At 38.9% G+C, this 27,319-nt stretch overlaps 1 protein-coding gene across 1 annotated transcript in view; it reads left to right on the top strand.

Annotated features, from left to right (window-relative positions):
* PRKDC (protein kinase, DNA-activated, catalytic subunit) overlaps positions 1 to 27,319 on the top strand; it is a 2,064,551-nt gene that overhangs the window by 574,809 nt on the left and 1,462,423 nt on the right. Inside the window, 1 exon segment of the mRNA XM_053715028.1 lies at positions 3,276 to 3,379. Within this exon segment, the coding sequence (XP_053571003.1) occupies positions 3,276 to 3,379 (104 nt within the window).

The raw sequence follows: 27,319 nt of genomic DNA, 5'->3' as shown, positions 1-27,319 counted from the left end.
CCTTATTTTAAGGGTTAAAGCTTCCAAATTTGGTGTGCAATACTTTTAAAGCTTTAAGACACTGTGGTGAAATTTTGGTGAATTTTGAACAATTCCTTCATACTTTTTCGCAATTGCAGTAATAAAGTGTGTTTAGTTTAAAATTTAAAGTGACAGTAACGGTTTTATTTTAAAACGTTTTTTGTGCTTTGTTATCAAGTTTATGCCTGTTTAACATGTCTGAACTACCAGATAGATTGTGTTCTGACTGTGGGGAAACCAAGGTTCCTTCTCATTTAACTATATGTATTTTATGTCATAAAAAAATTTAGTAAAAATGATGCCCAAGATGATTCCTCAAGTGAGGGGAGTAAGCATGGTACTGCATCATCCCCTCCTTCGTCTACACCAGTCTTGCCCATACAGGAGGCCCCTAGTACATCTAGTGCGCCAATACTCCTTACTATGCAACATTTAACGGCTGTAATGGATAATTCTATCAAAAACATTTTAGCCAATATGCCCACTTATCAGCGAAAGCGCGACTGCTCTGTTTTAGAAAATTCTGTAGAGCATGAGAACGCTGATGATATGGTTTCTGAAGGGCCCCTACACCAGTCTGAGGGGGCCAGGGAGGTTTTGTCTGAGGGAGAAATTTCAGATTCAGGAAACATTTCTCAACAAGCTGAACCTGATGTGATTACTTTTAAATTTAAGTTGGAACATCTCCGCGCTCTGCTTAAGGAGGTGTTATCCAATTTGGATGATTGTGATTATCTGGTCATTCCAGAACCACTATGTAAAATGGAAAAGTTCTTAGAGGCCCCGGGGCCCCCCGAAGCTTTTCCTATATCCAAGCGGGTGGCGTACATTGTTAGTAAAGAATGGGACTGGCCCGGTATACCTTTAGTACCTCCCCCACATATTTATAAAATTGTTTTCCTATAGTCGACCCCAGAAAGGACTGATGGCAGACAGTCCCCAAGGTCGAGGGGGCGGTTTCTACTCTACACAAGCGCGCCACTATACCCATAGAAGATAGTTGTGCTTTCCAAGATCCTATGGATAAAAAATTAGAAGGTCTGCTAAAGATGTTTGTTCAGCAAGGTTCCCTTCTACAACCAATTGCATGCATTGTCCCTGTCACTGCAGCCGCGTGTTTCTAGTTTGATGAGCTAGGAAAGGCGATTATTAGTAATTCTTCTTCTTATGAGGAGATTATGGACAGAATTCGTGCTCTTAAATTGGCTAATTCTTTCACCCTAGACGCCACCTTGCAATTGGCTAGGTTAGCGGCGAAAATATTCTGGGTTTGCTATTGTGGCGCAGAGCGCTTTGGTTAAAATCTTGGGCAGCGGATGCGTCTTCCAAGAACAAATTGCTTGACATTCCTTTCAAGGGGAAAACACTCTTTGGCCCTGACTTGAAAGAGATTATCTCTGATATCACTGGGGGCAAGGGCCACGCCCTTCCTCAGGATAGGTCTTTTCAAGACCAAAAATAAACCTTCAAACTAGCTTATGTGTTCCCGCCGTTTCCTCTCATCCCCAGGCTGGTAGCCAGGATCAATCAGGAGAGGGCGTCGGTGATTTTGATAGCTCCTGCGTGGCCACGCAGGACTTGGTATGCAGATCTGGTGAATATGTCATCGGCTCCACCATGGAAGCTACCTTTGAGAGACCTTCTTGTTCTAGGTCCGTTCGACCCACTCCAGCTGACTGCTTGGAGATTGAACGCTTGATCTTATCAAAGCGAGGGTTCTCAGATTCTGTTATTAATACTCTTGTTCAGGCCTGAAAGCCTGTAACCAGAAAAATTACCACATAATTTGGTATATCTGTTGGTGTGAATCTGCAGGATTCCCTTGGGACAAGGTTAAGATTCCTAAGAGTCTATCCTTCCTTCGAGAAGGATTGGAAAAAGGATTATCTGCAAGTTCCTTGATGGGACAGATTTCTGCCTTGTCTGTGTTACTTCACAAAAAGCTGGCAGCTGTGCCAGATGTTCTAGCCTTTGTTCAGGCTCTGGTTAGAATCAAGCCTGTTTACAAAATTTTGACTCCTCCTTGGAGTCTCAACCTAGTTCTTTCAGTTCTTCAGGGGGTTCCGTTTGAACCCTTACATTCCGTTGATATTAAGTTATTATCTTGGAAAGTTTTGTTTTTGGTTGCAATTTCTTCTGCTAGAAGAGTTTCAGAATTATCTGCTCTGCAGTGTTCTTCTCCTTATCTGGGGTTCCATGCAGATAAGGTGGTTTTGCGTACTAAACCTGGTTTTCTTCCAAAAGTTGTTTCTAACAAAAACATTAACCAGGAGATAGTTGTGCCTTCTTTGTGTCCTAATCCAGTTTCAAAGAAGGAACGTTTGTTGCACAACTTGGATGTAGTTCGTGCTCTCAAATTTTACTTAGCAGCTACTAAGGATTTCAGACAAACTTTGTCTTTGTTTGTTGTTTATTCTGGTAAACGGAGAGGTCAAAAAGCAACTTCTACCTCTCTCTCCTTCTGGATTAAAAGCATTATCTGATTGGCTTATGAGACTGCCGGACGGCAGCCTCCTGAAAGAATCACAGCTCACTCCACTAGGGCTGTGGCTTCCACATGGGCCTTCAAGAACGAGGCTTCTGTTGATCAGATATGTAAGGCAGCGACTTGGTCTTCACTGCACACTTTTTCTAAATTTTACAAATTTGATACTTTTGCTTCTTCTGAGGCTATTTTTGGGAGAAAGGTTTTGCAAGCCGTGGTGCCTTCCATTTAGGTGACCTGATTTGCTCCCTCCCTTCATCCGTGTCCTAAAGCTTTGGTATTGGTTCCCACAAGTAAGGATGACGCCGTGGACCGGACACACCTATGTTGGAGAAAACAGAATTTATGTTTACCTGATAAATTACTTTCTCCAACGGTGTGTCCGGTCCACGGCCCGCCCTGGTTTTTTTAATCAGGTCTGATAATTTATTTTCTTTAACTACAGTCACCACGGTAACATATGGTTTCTCCTATGCAAATATTCCTCCTTAACGTCGGTCGAATGACTGGGGTAGGCGGAGCCTAGGAGGGATCATGTGACCAGCTTTGCTGGGCTCTTTGCCATTTCCTGTTGGGGAGGAGAATATCCCACAAGTAAGGATGACGCCGTGGACCGGACACACCGTTGGAGAAAGTAATTTATCAGGTAAACATAAATTCTGTTTTTATTTTGATTGCTACATAGAGATGTGTTCATTGTGTCTAAATTTCAGTGTCTAATTTTTTATGTTTCTTTTTGTAGCATGTAACTACTTTTTTTTTTTTTAAGATGACTTGAATACTATGGAAATTGCTCGTCTTTCTCGTGCATCCCAGAAAGGATTCAATAAATACTTGATCAGGCAAATAAAGAGGGCCAACATCCTCTCAGTGGTAAATTTGATAATATTAATTATTTAATGTTTTAACTTTTTTTTTTTAAAATATAATTTAACATGCTTTTATATATATATATATATATATATATATATATATATATATATATATATATATATATATATATATATATATATATATAGTATTCTTGTTGAAGAAGTAAATATTTTTTTATGGTATACATTATTATTATTCACAAATGAAAATGATCTTTTGTTTTAAGTTTCCCCTTTTCAGGTAGAGCAAATTTGATCTTTTTTGAAGAGACCTTCAATTATTTTGTTTCTTTCCTAAAACAAGATTAAAAGATACACACCTTCCTTTACCCATTTAAAGTCTGATATGGCTTTGGTTTTCTTCTTATTTCGCACACATCTAATGCCTTTATTTATGTCTGCCATGAATATTGATCTGTGTACTTTGAGACAGTGTTTACATTGCTTCTGCTTAACTTGTTTGCCATGTTTATATCTATATATGTCTAGATACAAATGGGACTAATTTTCTTATGGGGAGTTACATTGTGTTAAGAAACAACTATTAAAATATTCTTATTCCGTTCAATAACTTATGAAACACAGATTCAAGCTCATTTACTTCAGATTTATATAGTTGTTAGTTACTAAAACATTGATAGGAACCAGAGTGATTCTTATGCCCATTTTGTTTTGTATCTATATGAAAATAATATTATAAATATTTTTTACCATAAATTGGTAATATTTTACGGAAGGTGTACTGGTGTTCTTATTCTGATTTGGAAGGACAGTGAAAGGTTTCTGTTTGAGTGTTTGAATACATTAATTTAATGAACAGCATAGTTAGATATAAAATACCTAGCTTTGTTTACATGATGGCGAAAGGTCAGGTCTCATCCCTGTTTTCTTTCATGTAAGTGGCAAGAGTCCATGAGCTAGTGACTTATGGGATATACATTCCTACCAGGAGGGGGTAAAGTTTCCCAAACCTCAAAATGCCTATAAATACACCTCTTATCTCACTCATACCTTAGTTTTAAAAGCTTTGCCTCTCAAGATGTGCTTGATTTTCTTCTGTGATAGGCGCTTCTAAGCATATTGAAGCCCAGTTCCTCTCAAAGTTCAGTGTTTGTCTGAGGGATGTGAAGGGAGTATTGCCTGATGACGCCATGTTTTCACCTATGGGAAATCTATTCTAAGGCTCTCTGTAATCGGTCGCAGGGATTCATCTTCTGCCTCCCTTTACAGATCGACATTATACTCCTCTACCATTACGTCTGCTGATATGTTTCAGTACTGGTTTGGCTGTCTGCTATATGTGGATGGTTGTATTCTGGTAAGTATATATAATTTTTTAAGACACTCTCAGCTATGTTTGGCATTTTATCTTATAAAGTTTTGAATGTATATTGTATATATTTGCCATGAGTCAGGTCTGTGTATTTCTCTTTGCAGTCGAACAATTTCAGCATGGAAATTATGTTTATGGGAGTTTTTTTTAGACATACCTGGGGTTCCAGTTAGTTGTAACTTGGAGTCTGTTTCTTTCAAAATATTTGTAGGCTTAGGCTCGCAATGACGCAGATTGTTACTTTTTATTGCGTAATTTTTGGCGCGATAATTTTTGGCTCAAAGGGCACTTTATTTAACAAGGATGGGACACATACATAAAGGTCTCAGAAAGATTTTGGGCTCTTTATTATAACGGCATAAATTCTTCTATAGAGGAGACAATATGCAGACAGCTGGATGCAGGCACTGGGGCTTAGGTATAGTTGGCTCTGGGGTTTAGGTGATTTCACGGCTCCCGGCGGTGTTATTTTAAGAAGCAATATGCCGGCCGGGAGATAACTTTCTTTAAGACACCCACGAGGGGTGAAGCTATGGGAGGCGGCAGTTGAGTTGCGCGCCACTTCTCCCTCACTTCCTAGTCCGGAGGGAATTAGAATACAGCCTCATTTTAGGTGACGCATGCTTTTCAAGAGAGGCATGCGTTTCTAAGACCGGAGGCCGGTCTTCCATTACTCCTACAGAGTTCCGGATCTGTTGCTGGAAGGGACGGTTTCTAACAGTGAGAGCTGGTATCAGCAGGGCAGGTAGGCACCTCAGCAAAGTCTGCTGAGGTGTAGAGGTGTTCTGCAGGATTATTTAGTTAGTTTAACCTTTCTGCAGATAAAAAAGTAAAAAAGTTACAGTTTAAAATTTAAAGTGACAGTAACGTTTTGTTGTTGTTAATTTTTATTTAAAAAATTGTTTATTTGCTATCTTGATTCATTGCGAGTCAGAATGGACCAAGAGGCTTTGCAAAATGTCATTTGTTTTGCTTTATGTTTTGATGCCAATGTGGAACCACCAATCTCTTTCTGTTCCTCATGTATGGAGAGAACTTTAACTTATAGAGATAAACATTTTTTTCTGAGCCAACATTTTCTAAGGCGGATTCTGTTCAGGAGTCTAATGACAATGTTCAATATATGTCGCATTTTCTCCTCAAGCATCCCAAATTTTACCGCCACACATGCAGTGCCCTGCGCTTCCTCTATAACTCCTCCTGGAGTTACATTGCAAGACATCGCTTCCCTTATGTCTTCTGCAGTTTCTGATGCGTTGTCTGCTTTTCCCATGTTGCAGGGAAAGCGTAAGAGGGAAAATAAACATTCAGTAAGCAAGGTTTCTGACGCAGTTGTTGCTATTTCGAATGCTCCCTCCCAGAAGCCTGAGGAGTAGGATACTTCGGTAGCATCTGAAGGTGTAATTTCAAATTCTGACAGTGTAATTCATCTTGCTGATACTGAAGTTGTATCATTCAAGTTTAAGCTAGAACACCTCCGTCTGTTACTCAAGGAGGTTTTAGCTACATTGAACGACAGCGACACCATGGTCGTAGTTAATCCTAAGAAATCCAGTAAGCTAAACAAATATTTTGATGTAGCTTCCTTGGTGGAGGTATTTCCTGTACCAGATCGAGCTACTGAGATCATCGCTAAGGAATGGGAGAGACCGGGTATCCCTTTTTCTCCATCCCCTATATTTAAAAAGATGTTTCCCATAGCAGACTCTATCAAGGAGGCTTGGCAAACAGTACCCAAAGTAGAAGGAGCAATTTCCACTCTAGCCAAGAGAACTACTATCCCCATAGAGAATAGTTGTGCCTTTAAGGATCCTATGGACAAAAAAATAGAGGGGTTACTCAAGAAGATGTATGTACACCAGGGTTTACAATGGCAACCTGCAGTGTGCATTGCTACCGTCACTAGCGTGGCGGCATATTGGCTTGATGCGTTGTCTGATGCTATTAGGACAGACACTCCCCTGGAAGAGATCCAGGATAGGATAAATACCCTTAAGTTGGCCAATTCCTTTATTACAGATGCTTCCCTGCTGGTTATCAAACTGGGAGCAAAGATTTCAGGTTTTGCGGTACTAGCCCGCAGAGCCTTATGGTTAAAACCTTGGTCTGCAGATTTATCGTCTAAGTCTAAACTTTTAGGGATTCCTTATAAGGGAAAGACCTTGTTTGGACCGGGTTTGACGGAAATAATATAGTATCCCCAGGAGAGGGATAGAAAAGGCGCGCGCTGTTAAGGGCAAAAAAGGAAAACAATGATAACAATAAAAATAAACATATATAGATATGTAAGAAATTCAAAAGAAGGTTTTACCAAATATAGCTTAGTCCCTTAGCGAGTGTGTCTTACTCGGCAAATGGCTAGAAAGCCACAAAAGATTAAAGTCCGTTTATGGATGGTTTTGTTTGCTCGATGCTTTGTGCAGGCAGCTCCTCTTGTTCCCAGAGAGCGGGGATGTAGCTGTTTAAAAAAGAAGAAAGAGAGGGCGCCGCATAGTGTGATATTGTTTCAATATGATGTGGTACAAATGTAGACAGGTAATGCGCTTTCCAAAAGATGTGGTACTGTGCTGTGACCAGTACAATCTCGCCTGCTAGCACTTAAATCAGTGGCTAGTACACTGCCAGACTGGATCCTTCCTGGAGTTCTCACTTCTTGCTGTAAAAGACGGCTCCCAAAGGGATCTTCAGTAATGGCTGTGAAGAAATCCTCGTTTTGCAACATAAGAAAACTTGTTCAATATTGTTGCATAAATGAATGTAAACAACTTCCAGTGTTAAAATATTTAAAAGGCTTTATTATAACGCGTTTCTCAACCTCCAAGGGTCGTTTCATCAGATATCAAAGCGAATAAAAACAGTTATAAATTTTGACATTATATACACCTTTGTTGATTAAAACGGAAGTTGTCACAATAGATCTTAAACCAATAGAATGCATTACAAAAAATCAACTGGGATGCCGATTAGAGGATCACAGCTGTTATAGTTAAAGTTAACTAAGTCAATGTTAAAAGAAAATGCTTCTTTGCAATTGTAAAGAACTTGTTCACTGTTGAATAATAATGAAGCTGTGTAAATTAGCCGAAAAGCCGGCCTGAAATCGCCAACGTTGCAAATCCACAAAGGATACATATATATACAGCACATAAAGAAAAATATAACAGATATTTTTTCATGTAACAATATAAATTTGTTGTACACATCAAAAACAAACATGTGGTTATCCTCATTGATAGACATAGTTTTGAAGATCAGCTCACGAGTTGCCACAAGCTTGCGGCTTTTACATAATGAAACAGACACAATATGAATCTGTTATAAACATTAAAAATAAACATGTGGTTATCCTCATCGATAGACATAGTTTTGATAATCAGCAAACGAGTAGCCATAAGCTCGCAGCTGTTACATAGTGAAACATAGACACAGTGTGAATCTGTTATAAACATTGAAAACAAATATGTGGTTTATCCTCATTGATAGACATAGTTTTAAAGATCAGCTCACGAGTTGCCATAAGCTCGCGGCTGTTATATGATAGACATACATATGGGTTGATCCTATTCGAAAAAAGTATACTGATGGTTGTGAGCCTAAAAAAATATAACGATGTTTTAATAAGATCTCAATCAAAGGATCATGTTAGGCAAATATATGAACCAGAAAAAAGTTATTATATATAGTATGAATGCACTTTTGTTGTCCAGAAATATGAACTATAGTAATACTAATGGAAGAAAAATAGTATACACGTTATACTAATAACTTCATATATACCTACTCGTGATTGTTATCTAAAAATTTGTGGTATTGAAGTTCGTTATGTGATGTTTGAATGTCATGCAAAATAATGTATTATAATATAAATATATATTTACTGTACTAAAAAGAAACTGTGATAGAAATCATAGTTATTTGATGGATATACACCTGTAATTGTTATGTATGGTAATTTATCTAACTAAATGATAATTTAGAAATCTATCTTGTTATATGGATATATACCTATAATAGTTTGATATGGTTGTATGCCTATAATGGTTTTGTATGCTAATTTGTGTAATAGGGTGATTATTTAAAAATCTCTGTTGTTATATGGATATGTACCTATAAAGATTTTATATGGATGTGTGCCTATGATGGTTTTGTATGCTGATTTGTGTAACAGGGTGATGTTTTGGGCATGAGATGTTAGTAAAATATGAAGTAATGTAAAAAAATATAAAAGATACATCGTATGTATTACCCTATAATATTCTTAATGAATATGGAAATGTGTGTATGTGTAAGAGAGGTATGTAGGTGATGATAGTAGTGTGTATGATGTTAATTCAGAATGTGAGTATGTAGGTAATGATTATGTAGATAACAATTGTGATGCTTATAAATTATGTTAGTGTGTCTGATGTAGTCAGATTGGGAATAATGTATATGAGACTTGGGTATGTATGAAGAGTTTAAGTTGGACTAAATAATGTGTGAATTATCACTAGACTTATCTATGAGATGATATATACTGTTGGATAGGTAAGATCATGTAGGGCATATGTGAAGGAAGGGAAGATAATCATCTGTTGATTGTGTTTGTATGTTAATCTAAACAAAATGTAAATGAACTGCAGATAAACATGGATTAATAATGAACAGGGCAAAGAGCTAAGGGAAGAATTGGTGTCGTGATATTGTCCATCAATTGAAGGCTGCTAGATCCAAGTTGGCATTGAGCCCAAGTGGATATAGAGTCTTCAATCGATAGATCCAATATGTTTCGCGTTATCTGAGTCTCGTCAATCTGTTATAATCATTGCTTTTTGGAATGAAATCAATAGGAATATATTTGAATATGTAGGGATTTCCATTGTGTTTTGTGAGGCAATGATTGGGTATGCTATGTTTAATGTTCTTCTTTTTGGAATTTTTACAATTACGATGATGTTCTCCCCACCTGGTGCGTAGCTTCCTAGATGTACGACCTACATACTGGAGGCCACATATGCACTCCATAAGATAAACTGTATAAGAAGATTCACAATTGAAAAAAATAGGAATCTGAAAGCTTTCTTCTGTAACTGTGGATTTGAAATTTTTTATACCCGATTTAATAATTTTACACGTCCCACATCCCAATTTGCCACATTTATACATCCCACATAAGCCAAATAGTCCTTTCTTTCGTGCCTGAATCTGATTTTGTTTTCTACCTTGAATGTGTTTTACTTTTTTGCTCGGAGCTAATTTACTTCTTAGTGTTGGAGCTCTCCTGTATACTATTTTCGGTTTTTCTTGCACTAAATGTTTTAAAATGGGATCTCTTTGAATTATGTGCCAGTGTTTGTATAATATATGTTCTATTCGGTGAAAGTCAGAATTATATTGAGTTATAAAAAGAGTATCTTTCCTCATTGAATTGTGTGATTGGCTGTTATCTTTTCTATTAGTTAAAATGTCATTTCTATTTAATTTAGATGCTCTTTCTAAATACTTGTCTAATAAATATGGAGGATATTCTTTTTCCAGGAACCTATTGTATAGGATCTGGCTTTGTTCTAGAAAGGTGTTGTAATCTGTGCAATTGCGTATAATTCTTCGGAATTGGCTGTAAGGGATATTGTGTATCCAGTTTTTATGATGATTACTGTGGTAATTAAGAAAGCTATTACTGTCTACGTCTTTAAAATATGTTTTGGATTGAATTTTGTTGTTATTAATACTCAGAAAAAGGTCCAAATACTCAATGTTTGATGTTTGAATGTTAGCTGTGAATTCAATGCCCATATTGTTATGATTAAGGTGGTCAATGAATTTGACCGCCGTGGAATTATCTCCCTCCCAGAGGAAGATAAGGTAGTCTATATAACGGCCATAGAGGACCAGGCTAGCCCCAAAGTCTGCATAATATATATATCTTTCTTCAAATAATCCCATAAATAGGTTGGCAAAACTTGGGGCGAACCTGGTCCCCATGGCCGTACCCTTTATCTGTAAATAAAAATTGTCTTGATATATAAAATGTGTTTAAGTGTAAATGAGATACTTTCTAAAATAAAATCACATTGTTGTTCAGGTAAATAGATATCTTTCTTCAAAAAATGTGCAATAGCTTGTATACCTAAGGTGTGTGAAATATTGGAGTATAACGAACTGACGTCGCATGTGATCCAAAGTAGGTTTTTGTCTTCTATACTAGTATTGTTCAAACGTTGTAGCAAATGTGTACTGTCCCTTATATATGAGGGCAATGTTGTTACGTATTTTTGAAGATATTGGTCCACATAATATGACAGATTGTATGTGAGGTTGCCTATTCCTGCATTGATCGGACGCCCTGGTGGATTATCTTTATTTTTGTGGATTTTGGGTAAATGGTAGTAATGGGCTATACTGGGGTTTTGTATTCTAAGAAAATCTTTTTCATCTTTGTTTAAAATCTTTAGAGAAAAACCTTTTGTCTATGAGTTCTATGTATGATTGTAAATATATTTCTGTTGGATTTTTTTGTAGAATTTTATAGTAATTAGTGTCCCCCAATATTCTATTTGCCTCTTTGATATAGTCTTTAATATCTTGAATAAATCGCGGATAATGATGTTTGAATTATTCTGTAAACTGTGAATGGCTCTTTGGTGGCTAATAGTAGAGTAATTTTTCTTTTGTTTTTTGGAACGTAATATTTTGTCGAAATCTTCCAGAACCATGCTTTGAAAGAGTTCAATATAATCCTTTCCTACATTGGTGGGATTGAAATTTGATTTGTTTTTTACATCGGTGTGTATATACCCATCAAACAGATGAGAAGTGAGGTCCTCTGTTTCTGAATATACACATGTTATATTTTTGTTAGATGGCATGGAATCAGTTATTATTACTTGTGTTCTGGAATCATCTATTTTGCTTGATTTCAATCTTTTGTTGGCGAAATATACACTACTATCATCACCTACATACCTCTCTTACACATACACACATTTCCATATTCATTAAGAATATTATAGGGTAATACATACGATGTATCTTTTATATTTTTTTACATTACTTCATATTTTACTAACATAGACACAGGAATACTTTAATGATTACACTTCATTACATCTCATGCCCAAAACATCACCCTGTTACACAAATCAGCATACAAAACCATCATAGGCACACATCCATATAAAATCTTTATAGGTACATATCCATATAACAACAGAGATTTTTAAATTATCACCCTATTACACAAATTGGCATACAAAACCATTATAGGCATACAACCATATCAAACTATTATAGGTATATTTCCATATAACAACATAGATTTCTAAATTATTATTTCTTTCATGTAATTAGCAAGAGTCCATGAGCTAGTGACGTATGGGATATACATTCCTACCAGGAGGGGCAAAGTTTCCCAAACCTCAAAATGCCTATAAATACACCCCTCACCACACCCACAATTCAGTTTTACAAACTTTGCCTCCGATGGAGGTGGTGAAGTAAGTTTGTGCTAGATTCTACGTTGATATGCGCTCCGCAGCAAGTTGGAGCCCGGTTTTCCTCTCAGCGTGCAGTGAATGTCAGAGGGATGTGAGGAGAGTATTGCCTATTTGAATGCAGTGATCTCCTTCTACGGGGTCTATTTCATAGGTTCTCTGTTATCGGTCGTAGAGATTCATCTCTTACCTCCCTTTTCAGATCGACGATATACTCTTATATATACCATTACCTCTGCTGATTCTCGTTTCAATACTGGTTTGGCTTTCTACAAACATGTAGATGAGTGTCCTGGGGTAAGTAAATCTTATTTTCTGTGACACTCTAAGCTATGGTTGGGCACTTTGTTTATAAAGTTCTAAATATATGTATTCAAACATTTATTTGCCTTGACTCAGAATGTTCAACTTTCCTTATTTTTCAGACAGTCAGTTTCATATTTGGGATAATGCTTCATTTTATTGCGTCATTCTTGGCGCAGACTTTTTTGGCGCAAAAATTCTTTTCCGTTTCCGGCGTCATACGTGTCGCCGGAAGTTGCATCATTTTTTGACGTTATTTTGCGCCAAAAATGTCGGCGTTCCGGATGTGGCGTCATTTTTGGCGCCAAAAGCATTTAGGCGCCAAATAATGTGGGCGTCTTATTTGGCGCTAAAAAATATGGGCGTCGCTTTTGTCTCCACATTATTTAAGTCTCATTTTTCATTGCTTCTGGTTGCTAGAAGCTTGTTCTTTGGCATTTTTTCCCATTCCTGAAACTGTCATTTAAGGAATTTGATCAATTTTGCTTTATATGTTGTTTTTTCTCTTACATATTGCAAGATGTCTCACGTTGCATCTGAGTCAGAAGATACTACAGGAAAATCGCTGTCTAGTGCTGGATCTACCAAAGCTAAGTGTATCTGCTGTAAACTTTTGGTAGCTATTTCTCCGGCTGTTGTTTGTATTAATTGTCATGACAAACTTGTTAATGCAGATAATATTTCCTTTAGTAAAGTACCATTGTCTGTTGCAGTTCCTTCAACATCTAAGGTGCAGAATGTTCCTGATAATATAAGAGATTTTGTTTCTGAATCCATCAAGAAGGCTATGTCTGTTATTTCTCCTTCTAGTAAACGTAAAAAATCTTTTAAAACTTCTCTCCCTACAGATGAATTTTTAAATGAACATCATCATTCTGATTCTGATGACTCTTCTGGTTCAGAGGATTCTGTTTCAGAGATTGATGCTGATAAATCTTCATATTTATTTAAAATGGAATTTATTCGTTCTTTACTTAAAGAAGTACTAATTGCTTTAGAAATAGAGGATTCTGGTCCTCTTGATACTAATTCTAAACGTTTAGATAAGGTATTTAAATCTCCTGTGGTTATTCCAGAAGTTTTTCCTGTTCCTAATGCTATTTCTGCAGTAATTTCCAAAGAATGGGATAAATTGGGTAATTCATTTACTCCTTCTAAACGTTTTAAGCAATTATATCCTGTACCGTCTGACAGGTTAGAATTTTGGGACAAAATCCCTAAAGTTGATGGGGCTATTTCTACCCTTGCTAAACGTACTACCATTCCTACGTCAGATGGTACTTCGTTTAAAGATCCTTTAGATAGGAAAATTGAATCCTTTCTAAGAAAAGCTTATCTGTGTTCAGGTAATCTTCTTAGACCTGCTATATCATTGGCTGATGTTGCTGCAGCTTCAACTTTTTGGTTGGAAACTTTAGCGCAACAAGTAACAAATCATGATTCTCATGATATTATTATTCTTCTTCAGCATGCTAATAATTTTATCTGTGATGCCATTTTTGACATTATCAGAGTTGATGTCAGGTTTATGTCTCTAGCTATTTTAGCTAGAAGAGCTTTATGGCTTAAGACTTGGAATGCTGATATGGCTTCTAAATCAACTCTACTTTCCATTTCTTTCCAGGGTAACAAATTATTTGGTTCTCAGTTGGATTCTATTATCTCAACTGTTACTGGTGGGAAAGGAACTTTTTTACCACAGGATAAAAAATCTAAAGGTAAAAACAGGGCTAATAATCGTTTTCGTTCCTTTCGTTTCAACAAAGAACAAAAGCCTGATCCTTCATCCTCAGGAGCAGTTTCAGTTTGGAAACCATCTCCAGTCTGGAATAAATCCAAGCCTGCTAGAAAGGCAAAGCCTGCTTCTAAGTCCACATGAAGGTGCGGCCCTCATTCCAGCTCAGCTGGTAGGGGGCAGGTTACGTTTTTTCAAAGAAATTTGGATCAATTCTGTTCACAATCTTTGGATTCAGAACATTGTTTCAGAAGGGTACAGAATTGGTTTCAAGATGAGACCTCCTGCAAAGAGATTTTTTCTTTCCCGTGTCCCAGTAAATCCAGTGAAAGCTCAAGCATTTCTGAATTGTGTTTCAGATCTAGAGTTGGCTGGAGTAATTATGCCAGTTCCAGTTCCGGAACAGGGGATGGGGTTTTATTCAAATCTCTTCATTGTACCAAAGAAGGAGAATTCCTTCAGACCAGTTCTGGATCTAAAAATATTGAATCGTTATGTAAGGATACCAACGTTCAAGATGGTAACTGTAAGGACTATCTTGCCTTTTGTTCAGCAAGGGAATTATATGTCCACAATAGATTTACAGGATGCATATCTGCATATTCCGATTCATCCAGATCATTATCAGTTCCTGAGATTCTCTTTTCTGGACAAGCATTACCAGTTTGTGGCTCTACCGTTTGGCCTAGCTACAGCTCCAAGAATTTTTACAAAGGTTCTCGGTGCCCTTCTGTCTGTAATCAGAGAACAGGGTATTGTGGTATTTCCTTATTTGGACGATATCTTGGTACTTGCTCAATCTTTACATTTAGCAGAATCTCATACGAATCGACTTGTGTTGTTTCTTCAAGATCATGGTTGGAGGATCAATTTACCAAAAAGTTCATTGATTCCTCAGTCAAGGGTAACCTTTCTGGGTTTCCAGATAGATTCAGTGTCCATGACTCTGTCTTTAACAGACAAGAGACGTCTAAAATTGATTTCAGCTTGTCGAAACCTTCAGTTACAATCATTCCCTTCGGTAGCCTTATGCATGGAAATTCTAGGTCTTATGACTGCTGCATCGGACGCGATCCCCTTTGCTCGTTTTCACATGCGACCTCTTCAGCTCTGTATGCTGAATCAATGGTGCAAGGATTACACAAAGATATCTCAATTAATATCTTTAAAACCGATTGTTCGACACTCTCTAACGTGGTGGACAGATCACCATCGTTTAATTCAGGGGGCTTCTTTTGTGCTTCCGACCTGGACTGTAATTTCAACAGATGCAAGTCTCACAGGTTGGGGAGCTGTGTGGGGATCTCTGACGGCACAAGGAGTTTGGGAATCTCAGGAGGTGAGATTACCGATCAATATTTTGGAACTCCGTGCAATTTTCAGAGCTCTTCAGTTTTGGCCTCTTCTGAAGAGAGAATCGTTCATTTGTTTTCAGACAGACAATGTCACAACTGTGGCATACATCAATCATCAAGGAGGGACTCACAGTCCTCTGGCTATGAAAGAAGTATCTCGAATTTTGGTTTGGGCGGAATCCAGCTCCTGTCTAATCTCTGCGGTTCATATCCCAGGTGTAGACAATTGGGAAGCGGATTATCTCAGTCGCCAGACGTTGCATCCGGGCGAATGGTCTCTTCACCCAGAGGTATTTCTTCAGATTGTTCAAAGGTGGGAACTTCCAGAAATAGATCTGATGGCGTCTCATCTAAACAAGAAACTTCCCAGATATCTGTCCAGATCCCGGGATCCTCAGGCGGAGGCAGTGGATGCATTATCACTTCCTTGGAAGTATCATCCTGCCTATATCTTTCCGCCTCTAGTTCTTCTTCCAAGAGTAATCTCCAAGATTCTGAAGGAATGCTCGTTTGTTCTGCTGGTAGCTCCGGCATGGCCTCACAGGTTTTGGTATGCGGATCTTGTCCGGATGGCCTCTTGCCAACCCTGGACTCTTCCGTTAAGACCAGACCTTCTGTCACAAGGTCCTTTTTTCCATCAGGATCTGAAATCCTTAAATTTAAAGGTATGGAGATTGAACGCTTGATTCTTGGTCAAAGAGGTTTCTCTGACTCTGTGATTAATACTATGTTACAGGCTCGTAAATCTGTATCTAGAGAGATATATTATAGAGTCTGGAAGACTTATATTTCTTGGTGTCTTTCTCATCATTTTTCTTGGCATTCTTTTAGAATACCGAGAATTTTACAGTTTCTTCAGGATGGTTTAGATAAGGGTTTGTCTGCAAGTTCCTTGAAAGGACAAATCTCTGCTCTTTCTGTTCTTTTCCACAGAAAGATTGCTATTCTTCCTGATATTCATTGTTTTGTACAAGCTTTGGTTCGTATAAAACCTGTCATTAAGTCTATTTCTCCTCCTTGGAGTTTGAATTTGGTTCTGGGAGCTCTTCAAGCTCCTCCCTTTGAACCTATGCATTCATTGGACATTAAATTACTTTCTTGGAAAGTTTTGTTCCTTTTGGCCATCTCTTCTGCCAGAAGAGTTTCTGAATTATCTGCTCTTTCTTGTGAGTCTCCTTTTCTGATTTTTCATCAGGATAAGGCGGTGTTGCGAACTTCTTTTGAATTTTTACCTAAAGTTGTGAATTCCAACAACATTAGTAGAGAAATTGTGGTTCCTTCATTATGTCCTAATCCTAAGAATTCTAAGGAGAAATTATTGCATTCTTTGGATGTTGTTAGAGCTTTGAAATATTATGTTGAAGCTACTAAATCTTTCCGAAAGACTTCTAGTCTATTTGTTATCTTTTCCGGTTCTAGAAAAGGCCAGAAAGCTTCTGCTATTTCTTTGGCAACTTGGTTGAAATCTTTAATTCATCTTGCCTATGTTGAGTCGGGTAAAACTCCGCCTCAGCGGATTACAGCTCATTCTACCAGGTCAGTTTCTACTTCCTGGGCGTTTAGGAATGAAGCTTCGGTTGATCAGATTTGCAAAGCAGCAACTTGGTCCTCTTTGCATACTTTTACTAAATTCTACCATTTTGATGTATTTTCTTCTTCTGAAGCAGTTTTTGGTAGAAAAGTACTTCAGGCAGCGGTTTCAGTCTGAATCTTCTGCTTATGTTTTTCATTAAACTTTATTTTGGGTGTGGATTATTTTCAGCAGGAATTGGCTGTCTTTATTTTATCCCTCCCTCTCTAGTGACTCTTGTGTGGAAAGATCCACATCTTGGGTAATCATTATCCCATACGTCACTAGCTCATGGACTCTTGCTAATTACATGAAAGAAAACATAATTTATGTAAGAACTTACCTGATAAATTCATTTCTTTCATATTAGCAAGAGTCCATGAGGCCCGCCCTTTTTTTGTGGTGGTTATGATTTTTGTATAAAGCACAATTATTCCAATTCCTTATTTTATATGCTTTCGCACTTTTTTATCACCCCACTTCTTGGCTATTCGTTAAACTGAATTGTGGGTGTGGTGAGGGGAGTATTTATAGGCATTTTGAGGTTTGGGAAACTTTGCCCCTCCTGGTAGGAATGTATATCCCATACGTCACTAGCTCATGGACTCTTGCTAATATGAAAGAAATGAATTTATCAGGTAAATTCTTACATAAATTATGTTTTAGTTAGATAAATTACCATACATAACAATTACAGGTGTATATCCATCAAATAACTATGATTTCTATCACAGTTTCTTTTTAGTACAGTAAATATATATTTATATTATAATACATTATTTTGCATGACATTCAAACATCACATAACGAACTTTAATTTCTCTTACTTGGTGTATTCAGTCCACGGATTCATCTTTACTTGTGGGATATTCTCAATCCCTACAGGAAGTGGCAAAGAGAGCACACAGCAAAGCTGTCCATATAGCTCCCCTCAGGCTCCGCCCCCCCAGTCATTCTCTTTGCCGCTCTAACAAGTAGCATCTCCACGGGAGGGTAAAGAGTATGTGGTGTTAGATTTGTAGTTTTTATTTCTTCAATCAAGAGTTTATTTTAAAATAGTGCTGGTTTGTACTATTTACTCTGAGGCAGAAAGTGATGAAGATTTCTGCTGAGAGGAAAAAGATTTTAGCATGTTGTAACTAAAATCCATTGCTGTTCCCACACAGGACTGTTGAGTACAGGAGAACTTCAGTTGGGGGGAACAGTTTGCATGCTTATACTGCTTAAGGTATGTTCAGTCATTTTTTCTAACAAGACCTGGTAGTGCTAGAAGACTGACAGATATCCCATGAGGGAAGGTAAGCCATTTTCTGAGACACAGTATAGAATGATGGCTTCAGTTAAGGGCTTTAATACTGACAGACACTGTGATGGGCTAAATCGATTACTTTATTAAGGTAATCCTATGTTTATTAAGCGTTTTTAAACGTTGGAAACACTTTGTGGGGACTTTTTTACGCCTGGCATTTTATAAGACAGCTAATCTGACTCAGAAAGGCCCCATAACTCTGGAGTAAGGAAGGAGGGGGCCTTATTTTCGCGCCTCAATTGCGCAGTTGATTTGCAACACAGCTCCACGCAACTTCATGTGCAGAGCCTTTAGAGTACAGGAGGACTTCAGGGAGGCTTAATTTACACCTGCAAATAACCCTAAAGGAAGGTAAAGCCACAGCAAAGACTGTGGCATAGTACTGTAGTGGGTTAAACCGGGTATTTACTTCATTTTGCTCCGGTTTGGGCATTAAGGGGTTAAACGATTTGAAAACTTGTGTGCAATCATTTCAAGGCATTAGGATCATGTGGTGAAAATTTCATTAAGATCGGATGTTTTTTGATGATTTGGTAAAAAAGTGTGTGCCTTTTTATTATTTAAAGAGACAGTAACGTTTTTTCAAAAAGTATTTTTTTCAATATTTTAGTGTTGTCTGAGTCTGTCAAACATGTCTGAGCCTTCAGATAGACCTTGTTCTTTATGTTCAAAAGCCATGGCAGTACCCCCATTGCATTTATGTTTAAAGTGTGCAAAAACATCTAAGCATTTTAAAGATCATCCAGTGACAATTAAAAATGCTGCCCAAGATGATTCCTTAACGGAGGGTAATGAGGATAGTCCTTCTTCCTCCCCCCACGTGTCTACACCAGTTACGCCCGCGCAAGCGATGCCTAGTACCTCTAGCGCATTGGCCCCTATTACTTTACAGCAATTAGCAGCAGTAATGGATAATTCCCTTGCATCATTTTTATCCAAACTGCCAGTTTTTCCAAGAAAGCGCGATAGTTTTAAATACAGAGGATGAGCAATCTGAAGCTTTGGATAATTTATCTGTAGTACCCTCACAAAACTCAGAGGTAGCAGTGAGGGAAGGGCTGTCTGAGGGAGAAATTTCTGACACAGGAAAAGTTTCTCAGCAGGCAGAGTCAGATTCCTTAGCGTTTAAATTTAAGCTGGAACACCTCCGCGTCCTGCTTAAGGAGGTGTTAGCTACGCTGGATGATTGTGACCCCATGGTGGTCCCTGAAAAATTGTGTAAAATGGACAGATATTTAGAAGTCCCTGTATACACGGAGGCATTTCCGATCCCAAAGAGGGTGGCGGATATTGTGACTAAGGAGTGGGAGAGACCAGGTGTACCCTTTGTTCCCCCACCTATCGTTAAGAAAATGTTCCCCATAAACGACCCTAGGCGGGACGCGTGGCAGACAGTCCCTAAGGTAGAGGGGGCTGTTTCAACACTGGCTAAGCGTACAACTATACCAATAGAGGACAGTGTTGCTTTCAAAGATCATATGGATAAAAAATTGGAAGGATTGCTGAAGAAAATTTTTGTTCAGCAAGGTTTTCTGCTTCAACCAATTGCCTGCATTATCCCGGTAACTACTGCAGCGGCTTTTTGGTTCGAGGCCCTGGAGGAGTCGCTCCAGAGGGAGACTTCATACGATGAGGTCATGGATAGAATTCACACTTTAAAGCTGGCTAATTCTTTTATCACTGATGCCGCTCTCCAATTAGCTAAACTAGCGGCGAAAAACTCAGGTTTTGCCATCATGACGCGAAGAGCGCTTTGGCTCAAATCGTGGTCGGCGGATGTGTCGTCCAAAACAAAACTGTTAAATATTCCCTTCAAGGGGAAAACCCTTTTCGGCCCAGAGCTGAAAGAAATTATTTCAGATATCACTGGAGGCAAGGGCCATGCCCTTCCACAAGATAGGCCGTTTAAGGCCAAAAACAAGGCTAATTTTCGCTCCTTTCGCAACTTCAGGAGTGGACCTGCTGCAACCTCTGCTGCCGCAAAGCAAGATAACGCTTCCCAGCCCAAAGCAACCTGGAAACCCTTGCAGGGCTGGAATAAGGGTAAACAGGCCAAGAAGCCTGCTCCTGCTACCAAGACAGCATGAAGGGGTAGCCCCCGATCCGGGATCGGATCTGGTAGGGGGCAGACTTTCTCTCTTTGCTCAGTCTTGGGCAAGAGACGTTCCGGATCCCTGGGCATTAGAAATAGTTGCTCAGGGGTATCTTCTAGAATTCAAGGACTCTCCCCCAAGGGGAAGGTTCCACATTTCTCGTTTGTCTTCAGACCAAACAAAGAAACAGGCGTTCTTACGCTGTGTAGAAGATCTACTAAAAATGGGAGTGATACACCCAGTTCCAATTGCAGAACAAGGACTGGGCTTTTACTCAAACCTGTTCGTCGTTCACAAAAAGGAAGAAACTTTCAGGCCAATCCTGGATCTAAAAATTCTAAACAAATTCCTCAGAGTTCCGTCTTTCAAGATGGAAACCATTCGGACAATCTTGCCGATGATCCAGGAAGGTCAATATTATGACTACCGTGGATCTAAAGGATGCGTACCTACATATACCTATCCACAAAGATCACCATCAGTTCCTAAGGTTCGCCTTTCTGGAAAAACATTACCAGTTCGTGGCCCTTCCTTTCGGGTTGGCCACCGCTCCCAGAATTTTCACAAAGGTGCTAGGGTCCCTTCTGGCGGTACTAAGACCGCGGGGCATTGCAGTAGCACCTTACCTAGACGACATCTTAATACAGGTGTCGTCCTTTCACAGAGCCACGGCTCATACGGACATCGTTCTGGCCTTTCTAAGGTCTCACGGGTGGAAGGTGAACGTAGAAAAGAGTTCTCTGTCCCCGCTCACAAGGGTTCCCTTTCTGGGAACATTAATAGACTCGGTAGAAATGAAAATCTTTCTGAAAGAGGTCAGGAAGTCAAAACTGTTGAATACTTGCCGAGTTCTTCATTCCGTTCCTCAGCCTTCCGTGGCTCAGTGCATGGAAGTGTATGGTTTAATGGTTGCGGCAATGGACGTAGTCCCTTTCGCCCGAATCCATCTCAGACCACTGCAACTGTGCATGCTCAAACAGTGGAATGGAGATTACGCAGATTTATCTCCTCAAATTCAAATGGACCAAAAAACCAGAGACTCTCTTCTCTGGTGGTTGTCTCAAGATCACCTGTCTCAGGGAATGAGTTTCCGCAGACCGGAGTGGATCATTGTCACGACCGATGCCAGTCTGGTAGGCTGGGGTGCGGTCTGGAACTCCCTGAAGGTTCAGGGACTATGGTCTCGGGAAGAATCTCTTCTCCTGACAAACATTTTGGAGCTGAGATCGATATTCAATATGCTCCAGGCGTGGCCTCAACTAGCAGAGGCCAAATTCATCAGATTTCAGTCGGACAACATCACGACTGTAGCGTACATCAATCATCAGGGGGGAACAAAGAGTTCCCTAGCGATGAAGGAAGTATCCAAGATTATTAAATGGGCGGAGGATCACTCCTGCCATCTATCTGCAATTCACATCCCAGGAGTAGACAACTGGGAGGCGGATTTTCTAAGTTGTCAGACTTTCCATCCGGGTGAGTGGGAACTCCACCCGGAGGTTTTTGCTCAGCTAATTCAGCTTTGGGGCATTCCAGAGTTGGATCTGATGGCGTCCCGTCAGAACACCAAACTTCCCCTTTACGGATCCAGATCCAGGGATCCCAAGGCGGCATTGATAGATGCATTAATAGCGCCTTGGTCATTCAGTCTAGCTTATGTCTTTCCACCGTTTCCTCTTCTCCCTCGGCTAATAGCCAGAATCAAACAGGAGAAGGCTTCGGTAATTCTGATAGCGCCTGCGTGGCCACGCAGGACTTGGTATGCAGACCTAGTGGGCATGTCATCGGTCCCACCATGGGAACTGCCATCGAGACAGGATCTTCTAATCCAAGGTCCTTTCAAGCATCCAAATCTAGTTTCTCTGCAACTGACTGCTTGGAGATTGAACGCTTAATCCTAGCTAAGCGGGGTTTCTCTGAATCAGTTATAGATACTCTGATAAAGGCCAGAAAGCCTGTCACCAGGTAAATTTACCATAATATATGGCAGAAATATCTTTGTTGGTGTGAATCCAAGGGTTACTCGTGGAGTAAAGTTAGGATTCCAAGGATATTGTCTTTTCTCCACGAAGGTTTGGAGAAAGGTCTGTCAGCTAGTTCCTTAAAGGGACAGATATCTGCTCTGTCTATTCTGTTACACAAGCGTCTGGCAGCTGTACCAGACGTTCAGGCGTTTGCACAGGCCTTAGTTAGAATCAAGCCCGTCTACAGACCTGTGACTCCTCCATGGAGTCTAAATTTAGTTCTTTCAGTTCTTCAAGCGGTTCCGTTTGAACCTTTGCATTCCATAGATATCAAGTTATTATCTTGGAAAGTTTTGTTTTTAGTAGCCATTTCTTCTGCTCGAAGAGTTTCAGAATTATCTGCTTTACAGTGTGATTCACCCTATCTGGTGTTCCATGCAGATAAGGTTGTTTTGCGTACTAAACCTGGTTTCCTTCCAAAGGTGGTTTCTAATAAGAATATTAACCAGGAAATCATTGTTCCTTCTCTGTGTCCTAATCCAGTTTCTAAGACGGAATGACTGTTGCACAATCTTGATGTGGTTCGTGCTTTAAAGTTCTATTTAAAAGCAACTAAAGATTTCAGACAAACATCATCCTTGTTTGTTGTGTATTCTGGTAAGAGGAGAGGTCAGAAAGTGACTGCTACCTCTCTTTCATTCTGGCTGAAAAGCATCATCCGATTGGCTTATGAGACTGCTGGTAAGCAGCCTCGTGAACGAATTACAGCTCATTCCACCAGATCTGTGGCTTCCACATGGGCTTTCAAGAATGAGGCTTCTGTTGAACAGATTTGTAAGGCAGCGACTTGGTCTTCACTGCATACATTCGCCAAATTTTACAAATTCGATACTTTTGCTTCTTCGGAGGCTATTTTTGGGAGAAAGGTTTTGCAAGCAGTGGTGCCTTCTGTTTAGGTTACCTGACTTGTTCCCTCCCTTCATCTGTGTCCTATTGCTTTGGTATTGGTATCCCACAAGTAAGGATGAATCTGTAAACTGAATACACCAAGTAAAAGAAAACAGAATTTATGCTTACCTGATAAATTACTTTCTCTTACAGATGTATTCAGTCCACGGTCCGCCCTGATATTTAAGTCAGGTTCAAATTTAATTTTCAATAACTACAGTCACCACTGCACCCTATGGTTCTCCTTTTTCTCCTAACCGTCGTTCGAATGACTGGGGGGGCGGAGCCTGAGGGGAGCTATATGGACAGCTTTGCTGTGTGCTTTCTTTGCCACTTCCTGTAGGGATTGAGAATATCCCACAAGTAAGGATGAATTCGTGGACTGAATACACCTGTAAGAGAAAGTAATTTATCAGGTAAGCATAAATTCTTTTTTTTAGATAACAATCACGAGTAGGTATATATGAAGTTATTAGTATAAAGTGTATACTATTTTTCTTCCATTAGTATTACTATAGTTCATATTTCTGGACAAAAAGTGCATTCATACTATATATAATAACTTTTTTCTGGTTCATATATTTGCCTAACATGATCCTTTGATTGAGATCTTATTAAAACATCGTTATATTTTTTTAGGCTCACAACCATCAGTATACTTTTTTCGAATAGGATCAACCCATATGTATGTCTATCATATAACAGCCGCGAGCTTATGGCAACTCGTGAGCTGATCTTTAAAACTATGTCTATCAATGAGGATAAACCACATATTTGTTTTCAATGTTTATAACAGATTCACACTGTGTCTATGTTTCACTATGTAACAGCCGCGAGCTTATGGCTACTCGTTTGCTGATTATCAAAACTATGTCTATCGATGAGGATAACCACATGTTTATTTTTAATGTTTATAACAGATTCATATTGTGTCTGTTTCATTATGTAACAGCCGCGAGCTTGTGGCAACTCGTGAGCTGATCTTCAAAACTATGTCTATCAATGAGGATAACCACATGTTTGGTTTTGATGTGTATAACAAATTTATATTGTTACATGAAAAAATCTCTGTTATATTTTTCTTTATGTGCTGTATATATGTATCCTTTGTGGATTTGCAACGTTGGCGATTTCAGGGCGGCTTTTCGGCTGATTTACACATCTTCATTATTATTCAACAGTGAACAAGTTCTTTACAATTGCAAACAAGCATTTTCTTTTAACATTGACTTAGTTAACTTTAACTATAACAGCTGTGATCCTCTAATCGGCATCCCAGTTGATTTTTTGTAATGCATTCTATTGGTTTAAGATCTATTGTGACAACTTCCGTTTTCATCAACAAAGGTGTATATAATGTCAAAATTTATAACTGTTTTTATTTGCTTTGATATCTGATGAAATGACCCTTGGAGGTTGAGAAACGCGTTATAATAAAGCCTTTTAAATATTTTAACACTGGAAGTTGTTTACATTCATTTATGCAACAATATTGAACAAGTTTTGTTATGTTGCAAAACGAGGATTTCTTCACAGCCATTACTGAAGATCCCTTTGGAAGCCGTCTTTTACAGCAAGAAGTGAGAACTCCAGGAAGGATCCAGTCTGGCAGTGTACTAGCCACTGATTTAAGTGCTAGCAGGCGAGATTGTACTGGTCACAGCACAGTACCACATCTTTTGGTAAGCGCATTACCTGTCTACATTTGTACCACATCATATTAAAACAATATCACACTATGCGGCGCCCTCTCTTTCTTCTTTTTTGACGGAAATAATCTCTGACATTACGGGAGGAAAGGGTCATTTTCTCCCTTAAGACAAGAGAAACAAATAAAAGGGACATCAGAGTAATTTTTGTTCCTTTTCGAAATTTCAAGGGAAATTCTTCCTCTTCCAAGGCCTCCCAGAGGAAGGTTTTTTTCTGTCCAATGTTCCTAGGAATCCTGTAAAAGCTCAAGCTTTTTTCAAGTTTTTCTCAGTTCTGAAAACTATGTGAGTGATTGTTCCAGTTCCTTTGCAGGAAAAGGGGATGTGATTTTATTTAAATCTCTTCATTGTTCCAAAGAAGGGAAGGTACTTTCTGACCAGTTCTGGATCTGAAAAGCTTGGAACATTTTAAAATGTAAACTATTCCGACTATTCTGCCTTTTGTTCTGCAAGATCAGTTTATGACTACAATAAAGGTTTAAAGGTTGCTTGCCCTCATATTCCAATTCACAAAGAACTTTTACAGTTTCTGAGGTTTGCCTTTCTGAATAGGCAGACTTTCTCTGTCCTCAGTCTCTACATCCAGGAGAGTGATCTCATCACCAGGATGTGTTAAAGCAGATTGTGTATCTTTAGGGTATTCCTGAGATAGATCTGATGGCCTCTCTTTTGAACAACAAACTTCTCAGGTACTTTGAAATCTCCAGTTAGTGGATGTTCTAGTAGTTCCGTGGTCTTTTCAGCTTGCTTATCTGTTTCCTCCTCTGGTACTTCTTCCCAGAGCGATTTCCAAGATAAGCCTAGTGAAGTCATCAGTTTTCTTGATTGCCCCAGAATGGCCTCGTAAGATTTGGTATCCAGATCTGATTTAGATGTCCAGCTGTCCTCCTTGGCCTCTGCGGTCAGACCTTCTTCCTCTAGGTCCTCAATCTTCCTTATATTCATAGTTTAGTTCTAGCTCTAGTCTGTATTAAACCTGTAATCAAGCCAATTTCTCCTACATGGAATCTTCGCTTGGTGTTAAAGTGATGGTAAATCCAAGCATTTAACAAGTGCTAGGATTTAAAAAACACTAAAATTAAAGTAAATTTAAGTGATCGGGTCTAAAAAAAAAGGGTGCTAAACTCACCCTTTTTGTGCCGTTGCACAGCGCTAAATTCAGCTATGGCACATCGCTCTACTACTAATGAGGTGCCGTTTGCACCTGTGAACCAATAACCATGCGTGCATACAGAATCCTGTCAGTTGACTCGCACGGCTATTGGTTCAGAGGTGCAAACATCACCTCATTGAAAGAGACTGATGTGCTGTGTGATTCACTTTAAGCGTTTTGCAGGCTCCTCCTTTTGAGCCAATGCATAAGATGGATAATTAACTAATTTCTTGGAAAGTGTTATTTATTTTGGCTAATTCTTCTGCTAGAAGAGTTTCTGAGTTATATGCTCTTTCTTGTGATCCACCTTAGCTGATTTTTCATCAGGATAAGGCTGTTTTACAGACTAGTTTTTTTTACCCAAGATTGTTTCTTCAGATAACAATGGTAGAGAGATTGTTGTTCATTTTTTGTGTCCTAATCCAAAGAATGCTTCAGAAAGAAGGTTGTTAGGGCATTGAAATATTACATGGTTGCTACTAAGGACTTTAGACACACTTCTAGTTTGTTTATTCATTTTTCTGGTCATAGGAAGGATCAGAAAGTTTCTGCTTTTTTTTGGCTTCTTGGTTGAAGCTTTTGATTCACAAATCTTATCTGGAGGCAGGTCAGCCTCCACCACAGTGTATTAATTCTCAATCTACCAGGTCAATTGCCACTCCTTGGGCTTTCAAGAATGAGGCTTCAGTTGCATGCTTTTATACAAGTCTACCATTTTTAAGTTGTTGATTCTTCTGAAGCAGCCTTTGGTATGAAGGTTCCTCAGGCAGCTATCTCAGTTCGATTTTTTGCCTGTTTGATTAATTTTCAGTGCATTCAGTGGATTTAATTTCTCAGTGCAAAAATATGTTTTTAAATCCCTCCCTTTATGGTATTACTCATGTACTCCACAGCTTGGGTATTAGTTCCTAGGAGTAATGGATCATGGACTTTCACCCATGTATGAAAGTAAACATAATTTATGCTTACCTGATAAATTAATTTCTTTCATGGTGGT

Source organism: Bombina bombina, chromosome 5 (genome assembly GCF_027579735.1).
Source record: "Bombina bombina isolate aBomBom1 chromosome 5, aBomBom1.pri, whole genome shotgun sequence".
NCBI classification, from domain to species: Eukaryota; Metazoa; Chordata; class Amphibia; order Anura; family Bombinatoridae; genus Bombina; species Bombina bombina.
This window is presented reverse-complemented; position numbering and strand designations above follow the sequence as displayed.